At 40.7% G+C, this 16,813-nt stretch overlaps 1 protein-coding gene across 6 annotated transcripts in view; it reads left to right on the plus strand.

The window, feature by feature from the left end:
* The window catches only part of EIF4ENIF1 (eukaryotic translation initiation factor 4E nuclear import factor 1), a 45,005-nt gene that overhangs the window by 21,371 nt on the left and 6,821 nt on the right, over positions 1 to 16,813 (plus strand). For 3 of the 6 annotated variants that reach the window (XM_047696900.1, XM_047696898.1, XM_047696899.1), the window contains exons 7-14: positions 3,675 to 3,850; positions 9,321 to 9,456; positions 9,677 to 9,856; positions 10,418 to 10,650; positions 13,332 to 13,403; positions 13,862 to 14,045; positions 14,910 to 14,989; positions 15,515 to 15,657. In XM_047696900.1, the coding sequence (XP_047552856.1) occupies positions 3,675 to 3,850; positions 9,321 to 9,456; positions 9,677 to 9,856; positions 10,418 to 10,650; positions 13,332 to 13,403; positions 13,862 to 14,045; positions 14,910 to 14,989; positions 15,515 to 15,657 (1,204 nt within the window). The remainder of the gene's footprint in view (positions 1 to 3,674; positions 3,851 to 9,320; positions 9,457 to 9,676; positions 9,857 to 10,417; positions 10,651 to 13,331; positions 13,404 to 13,861; positions 14,046 to 14,909; positions 14,990 to 15,514; positions 15,658 to 16,813) is intronic. The other 3 variants (XM_047696902.1, XM_047696903.1, XM_047696904.1) reach the window with 3 other exon arrangements.

Raw genomic sequence — 16,813 nt, forward strand, 5'->3', positions numbered from 1 at the left:
TAGCATTAAAGAACAGATGTGAAATCAGAGGAAATCAGAGCTCAGCCTCTTGTGGGCACTTCTTGAATAAGTTCTAGTTCTCTTCAGCTTTCAGGTTTAATTGAAAAACACCTTTTGGCAGGTACTAGTTAACAAAAGTAGAAATCTGTCTTAATATGTGTTTAATCAATGGCATCTTAATATTTTGAGGCTAAGATAAATCTCAACAAAAAATAAGCTAGTGGAATTTATTTAGGAGAAAGTAGAAATCACTTGCCCTTTTTTTGTAATATCTTTGAAATACAGTAGACATTATCATTATTTTTATGCTGTTACACATTGTTCCCTGGGGCGGTGCAGGAAATTGATGGGTAACTTGGGAGACATTGCTCTAAAATAGTCTTTGAGACATGCCCTTGTGTCATTCGCACACTAAAGCAGCACCAGCCAAGTGTGGTCTTTTTACATAAGATAAAGATAAGGCTTCTGGTGAAAAACACGTGTTTTTCATAACTGGTACAATCTGAATTTTACCCGTTCTTGTGTCAACAAATGTATGAGCCAGATGGAGTGAGTGTCACCTCCTTACCTTAAAAATACAAAGAGAGACAGTCCTGGAAAGAAAGAACAACCCAAGACCCTGTCACATGGATTTCATGGCAGCCCCTTGAGTGGAATCCAGGGGTCCTAGCTCACTCATCCCAGTAGTTAATTGCAGGGATGCCTGGGTGGCTCAGTCATTAAATGTCTGCCTTTGGCTCAGGTCATGATCTTGGGGATGTGAGATTGAGCCCCGAGTTTGGCTCCAGGCTCAGTGGGAAGCCTGCCTCTCCCTCTCCCATTCCCCCTGTTTGTGCTTCCTCTCTTGCTCGATCTCTCTCTCTCAAATAAATAAAATCTTAAACAAACAAACAAAAGTTAATTGCTGAAGGTCCCTAGGCCGTCCTAGCTACTGTATTTAGGATCAACAGGTACCCCGTAATTTCATCTTGGCTGCAAGAATGAAAGGAGGGGAGGGATGGTGAGTACCTTTTAGTCCATGTTTATATCTGTACTCTAGCTTTCCATGATTTCTTGTTTGTTTAGAGAGAGTTGGGGGAGGGTGGTGAGGGGCAGAGTAAGAGACAGAAACTCAGGCAGGGTCCCCACTGAACACGGAGCCTGACTCAAGTCTCAGTGTCACAACCCCAAGATTGTGACCTGAGCCAAAATCAGAGTCGACGCTTAACGTGCTGAGCCACCCAGGCATCCCTCCACAGAATTATTTTATATAGCTCTTCTCTGCAGGCCTCATAGTGCTGGGAATGTAGCAGTGAGCAAGACAAGTCTATTCCTTGCCTGTTTGATTTTAAGACTGATGTGTAATGAGCTGTTGTTCTAAACAGGGCCCAGTCCTAAGTGATATGTAAATAGTAATTGGAACAGTTTGAATACGCATTACACCTGTAACCTGAAAAAAATGTAGAAGTTAGAGATGGACAAAACCCTCCATTGATAGAAAAGAACATTTTAGGAGTGGCTGGGTGGCTCAGTCAGTTTAGCATCCAACTCTTGGTTTTGGCTTAGGCATGATCTCACGGTCGTGAGATCGAACCCCGTTTTGGGCTCCATGCTGGGGTATGGAGCCTGCTTAAGATTCTCTTTCTTCCTCTGCCCTTCCCTGCATAGCTCACATGTGCTCTCTCTCAAAAAAAAAAAACCAAAAAACATTTTAAATTGCACCCTCTCTAATGAAGGTATATGGTCCTTCTGAATGTGATAAAACATCCCCCTAGTTCTCTTTCCGAAGTCTTTACCTTTTGAGTCTGTCATAATAAATGGCCAGTTGTGTTTGTCTGCTGGTGCACATCTCTGCCCACTCATACCCACTCTCAGTTGACCCCATCTGCTTTCAAGAGAGCTTGACAATGGCATAAAATTGCATGAGACACTCCTGCTGCCTGCAAAAGCTATTTATCTGTTAAGAGATATTGCCATATTGACACAAAATAAAAGGGGTAGGAGAAGTATTAAAGTTTCTTTTGTTAATGTATGAGCCAAGTACAGACTCTTGTTTCTACTTTTCATCCTTAAGTTGGGAGCCAAAACTGCAGCAAAATGTCACTGGTCAGTCCTGAGGGGCAGGCAGGTTCTGCTGGATAAAATGGGTCAGGAAGAAGTACTGCTCTAGTGCTCTAGTCTGGGCATTGATTAGGCTGTTGAGTTGGTCATTTTTCTAGGGCTCCCTTTCTTTGTAGAGTGAGGGCAATATCTCTACCAAAGCAGTCATTTTAGTTTAAATGTCAGTCTGGGAGGAACAGTATTTGCTTCTGTTTGGCAGGAAGTATGTGTCAACCCACTGGAGAGACTGCTGATTGCCTTGCCCATGGCTCACTAACTTTCTGTTTCACTGATTGCTCTAGGCCCTCTGAGAGCTCGGGGTAGTCCTGTGGTAGTCACCCCTATGGAGGAGCGGTGCCACCTTGATACACACGGCTTGGTGTGGAACAGCATTGGTGGCCATCTTAGGTTGAAGCTTCTGCCACTTGGCTGGGATTGAGACTTTGGGTCAGGAAACCACTTAATCCTTCAGTTGGAGTCCCCTGCTTTGCTGGCTAGCTTCTGAAGCATTACTAGAATGAAAGCAGATGATCGCGTTTAGTGTCTCTTGGTCTGATTAATAACGAGACTGAAGTAACTATTGGGGACTTTTAAGAAGGGATGTGCCCAGGAGGTGGCTTCTTCCCCCCCCACCCCCCACCCCCAGGAGGACTTCTGTCTGCCATAGATCTTGAAACTATAAGCAGCTCTTACTAGGTGATTTTGCAGGCTAGGCCTTTGGGTGTCCTGTTCTTCAGATAAAAAAGTTGAATGTCTTACTTACTTACTTAAAAGAAAAAAAAATTTTTATCCTAAGGATTTTGCCTTTTCCCATATTCCAGCTAAAACGAAGGTATTAGATTCCTTAAATGTTAACACTTGGTAGCTTCACTTAGATCCTGCCTTCACATCCTGACAACAGCTGAACAATACTTAGTTTTAAATTTACCTGGCACCACAGAGTAGGACAGAACTGAGTAAAGCAGGTTACCTCTCTTCAGAGAGCTCAGTATCCCTAGACAATTATCTAACTAGACGGTGTGATAAGTACTCTGAGAGACAACACAAGGGTTACAGAGAAGGCAGTGATTGATGTTTCTGGGCATGGTAAAAATGGGTAGGCAGGTCAGGCTTCCCAGAAGAGGTCACATTTGAGCTTCACCTTGAAGGATGAGTTACAGCCAACCTGTAGGCATGTGTAAATTGCCCTCATGCTAGGTTCACAGGAACACCTTAGATTGCCAAACTCTGACTTAAAGTGATGGTGCAGATACCTGGATGAAGGCAGAGCCAAATTAATGTGGTTCCATTTTTAAGCAGTAAGAGACTTGCAAAAATTATCCTTAAAAAAAAAAAAACCTAAAGAATGGGTGGCGGAGTGACCATCATCCTTCCTGCATTGTGTTGGTGTTCTGGCTTGTGAGTAAGGCTTTTTTCTTCCCTAGCTCCCATAGGAAAGGAATGGTTTTGCTGTTGCAGATGCTGTCTCAGCACACGAGATTTGCCTTTAAAGTTATCTGTGGCTCTTTTGCACGTGTGCTGATGGCTGAGGCCACAGATTAAGCCTAGAGCGGTTCACTTGATCAGATCATTTTTTGTCCTGGTTTTGCTTTCAGGCATAGTCGAATGCAATGGAGGAGTGGCCGAAGAGGATGAGGTGGAGGTCATCCTCGCACAGGAGCCTGCTGCTGATCAGGAAGTGCCAAGGGACGCCGTCTTGCCTGAGCAGTCCCCAGGAGAATTTGACTTTAATGAGTTCTTTAACCTTGATAAGGTGCCAGGCTTGGCTTCGGTGAGTGCAGCAGCACACTTACAAACGAGATGGAGCAACTGTATGGTTAAATTTGACCTGAATATTTAGGATACTCTTTTTAAAGTATTGTTTTGCTAGATGTTTGGGGATTTAGGCTTTTATTCGTAAATATTATTTGAGTTTTCATGGCTTTGTTTTGAGAGGCCTAGTGGAAATGACCAAATGAGAATTTACCAGTTACCCTCTTTTTCTAGGCTGGCAGCATTAGACTAAGAATTCTTCAGATGTTAAGAACATTGTCTGCTTTTATTTTTAAATAGTTAAGTGTTCGTTATAGACTTGCTGTGGAGGTAGATTTTTATAACTGGTGATTAGCATCATGCTGATGTGTATCCTTGCGTAAGGTTGACTAGTTAGGTGGTAACTTTGTGGTGTGATAGTTCTGAAAACCTGGTGAAAAGCACCTTGAAATATTATCAGTGTTGCTGTTAAACTGTTGAGGTCCAGTCTTTCTTGACTTTCAAAGTAGAAGCAGTAAGACATCCCAAATCTTCACTTGCTACCAGCCCTTGCTCCTGTCGTCTTTGGTCCTTCAGGGATTACTGTAGCTTCACAAGTTGGATAAAAGATAGAACTCGGACCTGTGCACACAGAAACGAGTTTCTTCTGTGGTTATTGAAAGAGTGTATAGAATCACGATGAAACAATTTTTTAAAAAATTTTATTTGAGGGGTGCCTGGATGGTTCAGTTGGTAGGTGTCTGCCTTCAGTTCTGGTCGTGATCCCAGTGTCCTGGGATCAAGCCCCGCATCGGGCTCCCTGCTTGGTGGGGATTCTGCTTCTCCCGCTCCTTCCGGCTCATGCTGTCTCTCACTAGCTCTCTCAAAGAAATAAAGTATTAAAAAAAAAAAAAAAAAAAGATTTTGTTTGAGAGAGAGCTAGAGTAAGCACAAGGAGGGGGAGGGGCAGAGGGAGAGAGAAAGGGAAAAAGCAGACTCTCCGCTGAGCAGGGAGCCCGATACAGGGCTCCATCCCAGGACACTGGGATCATGACCTGAGCTGAAGGCGGATGCTTAACTAGTGGAGCCACCAAGGCACTCCATGATGAAACAGAATCCTAAAAAACATTTGGAGCACCTGGTGGCTCTGTTGGTTAAGCATCTGACTCTTGATTTTGGCTCAGGTCATGATCTCAGGGTTGTGAGATTGAGCCCTGAATCGGGCTTCATGCTGGGCATGGAACCTGCTTAAGATTCTCTCGCCCTCTGCCCCTCCCCGACCTCTCTCTCTTAAAACCAAAACCCACATTTGCCCAAAAGCATCTGTATGATCTAGACATCTCATTTATAGCACCAAATACAGCAAATACATTCAACCTGTCCTTTAAAATTGGTGGTTCATGGAATTTAAATGACTCTACTTCGTAACTGTAGCGGCTCCTTGCTTGATTATTGCATGAGTAGAGAGAACTGTGCATGACAAAGGAGAACCTTTGTCATGTGCAGCCCCTGTCCCCAGAAGATGGCCACCCAGAATAGGCAAGCAGACACTGCATAGCACTGATAGGTACAGGGTTGCAGGTGAGTTCTAGAGCAGCACTTCTGAAGTTCTCCATGATGGGGGTCAAGTTGTATTTCCAGTCCATGAGGACCATGCTTTCGTATAAAGTACAAAAGTCACAGCAGTGCTCTATTGCTATAAAAGTATCTAAACATTTACTTTGACTTTCTGAACTTCTCTCCATGTGGTCCAAGAGCACACTTGTCTAGAGTGCCCTTCGGGAGCTTGTGGAGTGTGGCTCTAAATCAACTGGCAACTGTGTGGCTGGTTCTGTTCCTTAAGTTCTAGCAGCAGTTGTAGCTGTAAGTCTCCAGTCAGACACCTCGCTTCCAATCAGCTAGTCGGCAGTAGTCCTTCGGCTCACTGAGCAGAAGCGTGGCATTCAGACAGGAGCTTAATTTCCTTGGTGGAAAATTCTTAGCTTTTAAGGGGACATTAGTCGCTTTTTCTTTCCCCCCTTAGGTGGAAATCTTACTGTAAAAGTTTTCACCACAAAAGGTCAAAATTTATAGGCCTATTCTTGACTCCAAATGTGAACACCTGTGAAACTTAACCCATGCGCTTGCACAGAAGAGTTCAAAACTAAACTTTTACTTACAGGTAACATTCATTAGAGTGCTGATTGCTTTAACCTTCACATATAGTAAATCATTTAATGCTCATAAACCCTTGTAAATTAGATTACTACTATTTCCATTTTACAGATGAGGAAACAAGCACAGAGGCTGAAGTAACTTGCCCAAAGTCACACATCCAGTAAGTGGTAGACACTGAACTTTGACTCCTAGCAGTTTCAGTTAAGGGTCTTTGTTTTTAATGCCCCACAAGTATACTGCCTCTGAAGCATAACAGGCACTGTGGGAGCTTCACGATATCTTATCTTTCGGCCCTTACCCTCAATCAAAATTTGGCTAAAGCTGAGCAGTAGTTGCTACTAGGCTAGGAGTTCTCCATGTTTTTCATAAAGGTCCTGCTCATTAAGGTGTATATAATATGTTTACTTAAAAACAAAACTGGGATCAGTTAAAAACAAATGCCCTGATTGTGCCATGTAATTCTAATATTATGCTCAATAAATGACCAATTAGGAAAAATAAGAACTATGTAGGATTTGAGTGTCAACTGAGAAATGTTATAAAAAAGTGCTTGAAATAGTACATGGCACTCAGTAAGCTCCACCAGTGTTAAGTATTAATAGATAAAAACAGAATTATACCTATATTTGTAGGCTATATTTACTGCCATTACAACACATTGGAAATTGAAAGTCATAAAAAAATCTACTCAAACTGAAAATTTGGATCACATGTGCAAGTAATTTCAGTTAAATAATTAAAAATAAGTTTATTTTAGATATGATAGAAGTCTTACTACAGCGCATGACACATAATAGGTGCTTACTTATGTTGAATGAAGAAAAAGGAATTCGGAGTGGAAATAGTAAACTATTTAGAGTGATGAACAAGGACCATGACATAGAAGAACCTTAGTGTTATAATCAAAAGTGTACTCAGAAGAAAATGTATATCTTTGTTACAAATCCCAAAAATCATACTGGAGTGAAAAAAATTCAAAATGATAGAAATTTCCATAAAAGTGGAAAGTACTAGAAGAAGAGCATTGATCAGTAAAACCTAGTAATTGTCAAAGAGAAAATATTTTTTATAAAGAGAAAATATTTTACAGTGTCTGTTTGACAATCAGAATAATATGAATCTTAAGATATGACTTGTCTAAATGACCTTGTTTGAAGAGCCAGACTAACAGTCATAAGTTACCTTAAAATGTTATTAAAAGGGGCGCCTGGGTGGCTCAGTCGTTAAACACTTACCTTCAGCTTGGGTTGTGATCCCAAGGGTCCTGGGATCAAGCCTAACATCGGGCTCCTTGCTCTGTGGGAAACCTGCTTCTCCCTCCCCCACTCTCCCTGCTTGTGTTTCCTCTCTTGCTGTGTCTGTCTCTGTCAAATAAATAAATAAAATCTTTTTTTTAAATGTTGTTAAAAATGCAGGAGTAACAGTTTAAACATGCCAGATTGCAGTCCATAGGCTAATCTTGACCAGCTGATGGCTGACAAGAAGGTAGCAGAGGATGTCTTGACTAAGAAGTTAGAGCAGCCTGTACCACCTCTCCATTTCCTGTACCAAGGTTCAGGAAATCTCACTGCTGTTAGATCGTCCCTGCTTGCTGTGTGGTAAAAATGACTGACTAGATAAATCCTCTTAGGATTCCTTTTGGGCTTAAAATACTTTAGCTTCTTGAAATTGACATTTCTAGTAAATGTGTGTAAGAGTAACTTTTGTTCTACTTTTTATGTTGTAGCTGTAATAAAACAGCTCTAACAGAAACAAAGTTGGTCACTGATCAAAATATGGAAATGAGTTTCTTACTGTCATGGCTTTAAAAAATGTCCAGATACTTTATATTCATGTCCTTTGCTTTTTCATGTTGCTCTTGTGTATCTTCTATTTTCGGATACACTATGATCAGAGGAAATAAGAGGATTAAAATGCGAAGAGATTTTTGGCTACTTGTAAAATTTCACATTCTTTTCAACATTAAAACCTTTTTAATGGCTATAGCTTTTAGTTTTAAAATAATTCCTATTTATCCCTAAGGATATCCCTTATATTTTATCCCTTATATTATATCCTTTATATTTGAGGTACAATTCTCAATTTTCCACAATGAAACATTTACTTCTTACATGCTTCTCTTCTAATTATGGCAAAGTTGCTAGTCTACAAGTGAGTGATTGAAACTGAATAATACTCCAGAAAACAGAAGTACCACAAATAATAACTTAGCATCATGAATTAAAATCTCTCATTCTTGTGCTCAAGAGAAGTATTTCATGGCTTAGTTTGGGTACATTATGAGAAGATTTTTCTAGATGAGAATAAAATAAGAAATCTAACCTGTTGTCACTGAATTTTGACTGGAAATGGTGGGTTCCTGTCTTTAGATAAAACAGTGTCCTGCTTTGCCATCCTCATGCTAGTTTGGGGGAAAACCTGTTTTTGCTTTATCATTGGTATAGAAATGAAAGTTTATGCCTTTCAAAGTGTGCCTCATTTTTTGGATTGACATTTGCTTTACCTTGTCTTTTCTAAATATGGATAAGAACACTGTATAAAAACCAGTTTGGATATTTAACTGGACTTAGGATAGAATAGAATTAAATTTTTTTTTAATGTGTCAATCTAGTTTTTAAGGATTGATAATGGAAATTACTGTTATGAAACAGTGTTGAGAAATTATATCTGATTGTAGCACATCAATTATTCTTGTTAACTGAAAACTACTGCGGCTGGATTTCAAAGAAAACAAAACCTGCAAACTCCTTATTAAGTTCAAACATACTAGAGATCCATTAAAAGTTCATCTTTTACTTTCTGACACTTTGTAAACTTGGACTGGAATTATGATCTCTACAAGCTCTACTTCTTAGCTTCTGAAATTATCACCATTGAATTTTATGATCTTCATAAAAGAAACAAAAAGTTGGAATTTGAAGCAAGGGCTTTCTTTCATCATCTCTCCATACTTGATATTTAGTTGAAGGGCACCCAGCAGCTTGGCAATGGAATGCTTTACTGTGGTGCTGATTTTGATTTTGAAACTGTGTCCTCTGAGATTATTAAGTAGATCATGAATTTTCTACAGAGGCAAAGGATAGAAAACCAAAACATATTCTGTGACACAGAGGTTTTTCATTGTATGATCAGAAAGTACATGGTCAGTAATGCCTACCTTTGGGTTACTCAGAGATGACTCTGGAGGGGAAGAAAAATTAAAGATAATGAAAATCATAAATTCTGAGGGTATTTACCTTCAGGTCAGCAGCATCAAAGGAAGTTTCAAAGTAAGTGAACTTTTCTAAAAATTTGAACCTTGTTGTTCTTTTCACCTAGAAACCATTATTTTAGCTCCTTGTCTTTCTTTTTAGATGATAGAAGATGTTTTGGGAGAAGGGTCAGTCTCCGCCAGTAGGTTCAGTAGGTGGTTCTCTAACCCAAGCCGGTCAGGAAGCCGATCCAGCAGTCTTGGGTCAACACCACATGAAGAACTGGAGAGACTAGCAGGTAAAATGGCTTCAGATTCTGACTTTGAATGTGGTTTTGAGCCTTCTCTGACATGGTTCATTCTGTCTTCGTTAGGGTACAGTAGGGTTAAAGAGTCTCTGGGTACTTAAAACAAAACAAAAAAAACTTCAATTTGTGCCCTTTTAATAACTGTTGAAGATCTGTTTCTGTGCTTTATTGGGACCAGTTAATTAATGAATATATTTACTTACAATATTAGGTCTGGAACAAGCCATCCTCTCTCCTGGGCAAAACTCGGGGAATTATTTTGCTCCTATCCCACTGGAAGACCATGCTGAAAATAAAGTGGATATTTTAGAAATGCTACAGAAAGCCAAAGTGGATTTAAAACCTCTTCTTTCCAGTCTTTCTGCAAATAAAGAAAAGCTTAAGGAGAGCTGTAAGTGTTTATTAGAGTCTCCTTTATGCATTGAAAAAGTGTGGATCTCAGTCTTAGGGCAGTTGGTTCTAACATACTGCTGTTTCATCAAAAGTCAGATAGTGAGTGGTTTTTATTTAATGTATTTCAAAAATTTTTATCAAACAGTACCACCTCCTTGAGAAGCTATTAGTTGGTGGTTCATGGGCTTTTCCTCCAAGTCCTCCTCCTTACCTGGAGCTTGATCATTATACTCCAGTTAATGCTGTAGTCCTCCTGGGGATATGTTGGCAGCTTCTCACACCTTTGCCTCAGTCTGCCATGTTCTTGTTTAGGTTATGCACCCTCAACATAGACCTTAGTTTTATGCCCTCTTCCTAAGTATATAATTATGGCCTTACTTCCACTTGAGCAACCATGGTTTTAAGAGTCTTCAGTTTGTTTGGTTTTGGTATCAACCTTTTCTGAACTCAGTTCAACTGTGAAATAAATTATTTTCACGTTGACCATCATGGTTGCCAAAGAGCATTCCCAACACATACACCCTGGCTTGGCTTGATCTGGATTTTCTGAATCTTTCAGCGCATTCAGGAGTTGTGCTGTCAGTGGAAGAGGTAGAAGCGGGGCTCAAGGGCTTGAAGGTTGACCAGCCAGTGAAGAATTCGACTCCCTTCATGGCAGAACACTTAGAGGAGACCCTGAATGCTGTAACCAGTAATCGACAGCTCAAGAAAGATGGAGATATGACCGCATTCAACAAACTAGTGAGCACCATGAAGGCAAGTGGGACTTTGCCTTCTCAGCCCAAAGTTAGCGTAAGTATTTGGCACAATCCCCAGCCTTTTCTCCTTTTCCCTTTCTATTCCACTTCCCACTATAATAAATGGACTTAAAAAATGGTATTCTGAGTAAGTTGGAAGTTCTTTAATAGTCATTTGGTCCTTGATGCTTTTGTGTGTTCTTTAATTATCACTGTGCTATTTGTTACTAGAAAAAGAAGGCTTGTGGCTAATCTGTATGTTTTATGGGTGACAGTGTAACGATTAAAAGATTTGGATATAACTTTAAGTGACTGCTAAAAAAGAAAGGGGGGGTTGGAAAAAATATTTTTTGGATGCACTCCAGAGGTTTTTTTGTTTATTCAGCTACTTAAGCGAAAATAACTCACCATTTTTTTATAGTAGAGTCTTTTCACATATTTTAATCACCCCATATACCTGGAATTACCTGCTTTCTTGATTAGGCAGTTGGCTGTTGTACATGTCATTTGTAAAACGTCCAAGATGGATTTTTCAAGACCATTGCATTCTGTCAACTTACTAAATAGAAAAAGCTGTGACTCGTAAAAACATTTTGGGGCATGAATTTGGGTTGTGCGTGTCGTGACTGTAGGTCAGTAAATGCAGGTGCGTAGCACATACTGGTCTTTGTCATAACACATTAGCGGTGGCTCTCCGCCATGACCTCTGTGTCAGTATTGCCATCCCTTGATAATAAAGGTGATACAGGATGCCTGACAAACCTGAATAATAAAAACATAAACATAGATTTCTTCTTGTTGCTCAGTTGCAGCAAATTTATTTAATTGAATTTTGCCTCTTGTTTTCTCCTGACATCATCTTTTCTGGGAACTACAAGTTGGTCATGATATCAGTAGTTTTTCATGATTCACTGTGCCTTGTACCAAGGGAAGGAAACTGGTGTTTTTTTATCTGACCAGAAGCTGGCAGTAGATTCCAACAGAGGTGCCGTTTATTCCTGGCCTTATCGCCAGGACTGACTCTACCTCTGAAAGGAGCCATCTCAGGCAGACTTATTTCTTTGAATCTGACCACACCATGCCAATTATAGGAGAATGTTTCTCTTAAACCGCTGTCATAATAAATTACTTAAGAGTTATTTCCATACAATGAATTATTAGATATACATCTTTTCGAGTGAGGACTAGATTAAAAGATTGCAAACTGTCCTTTCTTCCTATTCATTTGGATCTTGGTGATTGGACCCAAGCTATGTATAAGCACTCAGTCTTGTAAGTAGTTTCTTTTAGTGTGAATGAGTAAAAAGTGGGAGCAGGGGGATTCAGTAGTTTACCTGATGTTTTGAACATTTTGTTTCAGATATGAGGCTAGGGCTTGATATGATGTAGTTGACCCTGTGTTGTATGAAGGTAACTGGTTTGATGTTGAGGTTTCGGTGCTCTGAAATATATCTGGACAAGGGAGGGAGCCTCAGACACCTGTGTAAAGGGATGGATAATATAATTCAAGTTGCTACACAAAAAGTAACACTAACCTAGGAAAGAAATCAACAAGGAAAGTAATGTAATAAGCACACCAGATATTATCCCAAAATATTGCTTAATTTGCATGTTGTCAAGTTATGGTCCATTCCAAAATCAAGTCTTCAATTACTATGGCTGTATGTGTGATGTATACTACTTCTGATCTGCCGCCATCTTTTAGCTTCAATCTAAACTCCATTTCAAACTGATTATAGAGGCTCTGTCTTCCAAATATAGTAAGCCACATGTGTAGTGTAAAGTTGCCCATTTTTGTTAGATGGAATTAAATGACTCTCAAGATCTCTTACTAAAAGCATCTACAGTTAGGGACACCTGGATGGCTCAGTTGTTTGAGCATCTAACTCTTGATCTCAGAGTCCTGAGTTCAAGCCTGGAGTTGGGCTCCAGCTAGATACAGAGCCTATTTAAAAAAAAAAAAAAAAAAAAAAAAAAGGCAGTCCCAATTCCTAAACCGACAATAAAAGACTGGGCTATCTTTGGGCTCTTGTCACGCCTCTGCATCTTCACCTAGTAGAGGGAAGCTGTACCAGAGAAAGCACTTCAGGCAAAGCTAAATGGGCACAAGAATGTCCTGGAGTGCAGGAGGGATAACTGCTGCTTCACTGAAAGAACAAAGAGTGGAGGGTCTGAATTTTGCCTTGTATATGAGAGCCATTTTGGAACAGCTTGTTTAAAAATAAAGTTAAAATTTCCTGAAATGTGAAACTCTGAAATATAACAATTCCAGCCAAACTTTCATGTTGTTTACTAGGTTTTTTAAAACTACTGATCTGTGATCTGTAAATCTTGTTTCAAAGATAATGGGTAGCAAAGGTTGCCTTGATAAAATCTATAAATTACGGCTTCTTACGAAGTGCTCCTGTATTTCACCATATTCTTTCTCCCTTATTTTGGTCACAGTGTTAGAAACAGTTAAATGCACTAGGGTTACCACAGGGAGGAAACACCATCTGAGAGTCTCTGAGTGGACTTTGCATATACATGTGAAGATTCTTTCCATGTCCAGATCTTTGGGACCATGTAATGAGCAAGTTGAGCAAGTGGATCTAAGTTAGTTTTCTGTGCCTTAGATATCATTCCGCTTAAGTGCCAACTCCCTGGGGAGTTTTTAATGCTTTCTTGTGGTCCCCAATGAACGTGTGAGTCAAGTGTGTAAGAAGGTTAAAACCAGTTTTCCTTTGACTTTTTTAGCGAAACCTTGAAAGCCATTTGATGTCCCCTGCTGAGATTCCAGGCCAGCCTGTCCCTAAGAACATCCTGCAGGTACTTCACCATCTTATACCAAGGCCTCGGAGTCCTGAACACTAGTCCCTTGAACCGGTTTTGTGTAGTGGTCCAGCTTTGGGCCTTAGAGAAGGATCCGTGGGGCCTGGCAATCGAGGATACAGTGCTGCTACCTGACGTAGTTCTGTGTTGCTTTTAATCTCATCGTGGGGTGGGGAGGTGGTTGAAGATGACAAAGTAAGCCCTTGATTTCCAGCTTACAGGTTTGCAATTTCTATGGAAATTAGAAGTATCTCACCTATATTTATGCACTAATTTAAAGCAAATGTTGCTAGCTGCACAGTGACAGAAATGTGTTGCATGTACATGTGCCAAGTCCTTCAGTGGAGCATGAGGGAGATTCATCCTTGGCTTCCAAAAGTTAATCCATAATTCACAGCCTCTGACTAGGAGGAAGAATGAGGTTTGTTCACAAGGATGACTTTTTTTGCCCTTAGGAACTTCTGGGTCCGCCAGTTCAGAGACCTGCTTCTTCCAATCTTCTGAGTGGCCTTATGGGGAGTTTGGAGCCTACAGCATCTTTACTGGGGCAAAGAGCACCCTCTCCTCCCTTGTCACAGGTGTTTCAGACACGAGCAGCCTCGGCAGACTACCTTCGTCCTAGAATACCATCACCAATTGGTAAACCCTTTGTGCATAGATGTCTGCCCATTCTCCCCCAGCCTCCCACAAAGGTTATACTTGTCCCCTAGAACTTGCAGTCTTTTTCATGGGCATCCCTGAAGAGTTTACAAAGAAATGAGTGAATCTATTATGCTTTTTTGGGGGGATGGTGAGGCACAAAGTTAGAAGATAATTTATCTGGCTGCCCTTCTAGATAAATACACTCATAGCTTTTTCTCCTAAGACTGATCAAAATTGTATAAATTTGATCCAGCTTTTTAGTCTTATTCCTTATTTTGGGAATTCAAAGAAGTTAATTTGATTTTTCCTTGTTAGAGTAGACGTCAGGGTAGTGGCTCTCCACCAACTTAATGAAGTTGGTACATAATCAACTGTGAGGTCTTGTGGCTAAAAGCTGTCTTAACATGAGTGTTGCGCAAAATCTCAGTGTTCTGTCACCCTGGACCACTTCAGGCTGCTGCCAGTCATACCTTGAGAGTAAGTTTTTGTCCTGTTCTTCCCCAATTAGTTAGATAGAATAGAAAGAGTATAAACCTCAAAGCCCTGGACTTGACTCTACTTACCAGCTGGCTCAGTGATAATGAGCCAAATCACTGACTAGAAAAGCGCTTCTTTCTCAGATAGAGGTCTCAGCTCTGAAAGGGACAAAGCTGACAGCTTAGTGGGGTAGATGAATATACCAGCAATTTGGGTCATTAAGTGCTCTGATTAGGTCCACATAGCCCAGTGTGGAGGCACAGAAGAACAGGGACATGGTCAGCCCAGGAGCCAGTACTTGCCTGAAAGAGATGGCGTTAAACAAGCAGACTTGCGGCCATGGGTGTGTGCTCTCTTGACACTGGTACACAACTTTCCCATCAGGTTTCACACCAGGACCACAGCAGCTACTCGGAGATCCATTCCAAGGCGTGCGCAAGCCCATGAGCCCCGTCACGGCCCAGGTCTGTCTGAGCTTTTTCTCTAAGTTACTTGCTTGCTTTTCAACCTTATTATTGACTGTGGGATGGAGAATCGTTGCAATGCCTAGAAGTGGTTTTGAACGACAATTTGAGCTCAGCAAAGGCTAGAAGATTGGTGAACAATTAAAGGCCTACTTCATTAAAATCCTGTTCAGGGGCGCCTGGGTGGCTCAGTGGGTTAAGCCTCTGCCTTCGGCTCAGGTCATGATCCCAGGGTCCTGGGATGAAGCCCCGCATTGGGCTCTCCGCTCAGTGGGGAGCCTGCTTCCCCCTCTCTCTGCCTGCCTCTCTGCCTACTTGTGATCTCTATCAAATAAATAAATAAATCTTAAAAAAATAAATAAATAAAGTCCTGTTCAGAGGTTGGCAGCACAATTTAGTCAGGTTTGCAGTGCCCCCTTTCAGCTGCTGCTTAAACATACCTTTCTGAAAGTGAAGAGAGCCTCCATAGAAAGTGCATGGACTATCCTCATTTTTCTGCTGATCTTCCTCTACCGCCTTGTTCAGCAGATGAGCCAGCTAGAATTGCAACAGGCAGCTTTGGAGGGGCTGGCCCTGCCACATGACCTTGCAGTGCAGGCAGCCAACTTCTACCAGCCTGGTTTTGGCAAACCACAGGTGGACAGAACCAGAGACGGATTCAGAAACAGGTAAGTTTACTAACTAATCCTACCCTTGTGGGAATTTGCAAATCACTTTTCCACAGATAAGCAATTAGTTATCCACAGTGAAATTCTGTGGTACACACTGATAGGTTTGTACAATATATGGTGAGAATTCCATCTCCAAATGTGCTGTAGAGGAAGTGAAATGATAGAATTCTGCAGGGGCATAGGCTTTTCATTCTATATAATTTTATTTATATTCTTGATTTAAAGGAATCATTTTTACAAATGTAGCTAGTGGGCATAGCTCTTACTTGTTGTTACAAGATGATGAAAAGTAAAACTTCCCCTAGCTTCCACCCCTACAGAGTCCTTGTTGAGTTACCAAATTGTCCTTTGATACAGGTTTGCTGATCCATTATTTGTTGGTCAGAGGTAATGGGTTTGTTGACCAAAGCTATAAACAAATGATTACTGATTTCAGTTTCCTCCTGTTTCCTCCAATAATTGCAATAAGTAGTAATATGAACAATAAATTAGGGAAAAGGGGCAGCAATACCATTCTTTTTTGTTATAAAATAAAACAGAAAACTGCACTAAACAAATGTGTAGCTTATTACAAGATAGACTCCTTTGTTAGCTACCCAGAAGCTCCCTATGTGTCTTCTTCCGGTAATACCTCTTCCCTCTCTCAGATTCCATCCAGCCTTTAAAAGTAAATACCGGGGGGCGGGAGGAAAAAAAAAGTAAATACCGGGGTGCCTGGCTGGCTCAGTCAGAAGAGCTTGCAGACTCTTGATTTCCAAGTTATAAGTACATGCCCCACGTTGGGTGTACAGATTACTTTTAAAAAAAAAAAATAAAGTAAATACCACTTTAATTTTTTCAGTTTTATCACCAATATTTTTATCCCTGAACGTTAAGTCCTGCCCATACAGCATATTTGGTAGTTAAAAAGTACTTATATTTTGGGGCCCCTGGGTGGCTCAGTGGATTAAGCTTCTGCCTTCGGCTCAGGTCATGATCCTAGAGTCTTAGGATCAAGCCCCACATCGGGCTCTCTGCTCCGTGGGGAGACTGCCTCCCTCTCTCATTCTCTGCCTGCCTCTCTGCCTACTTGTGATCTCTGTCAAATAAATAAATAAAATCTTTAAAAAAAAAAAAAACTTATATTTTTATGTGATTCTTAAAATTGTCATAT

Source organism: Lutra lutra, chromosome 12 (assembly GCF_902655055.1).
Source record: "Lutra lutra chromosome 12, mLutLut1.2, whole genome shotgun sequence".
NCBI lineage: Eukaryota > Metazoa > Chordata > Mammalia > Carnivora > Mustelidae > Lutra > Lutra lutra.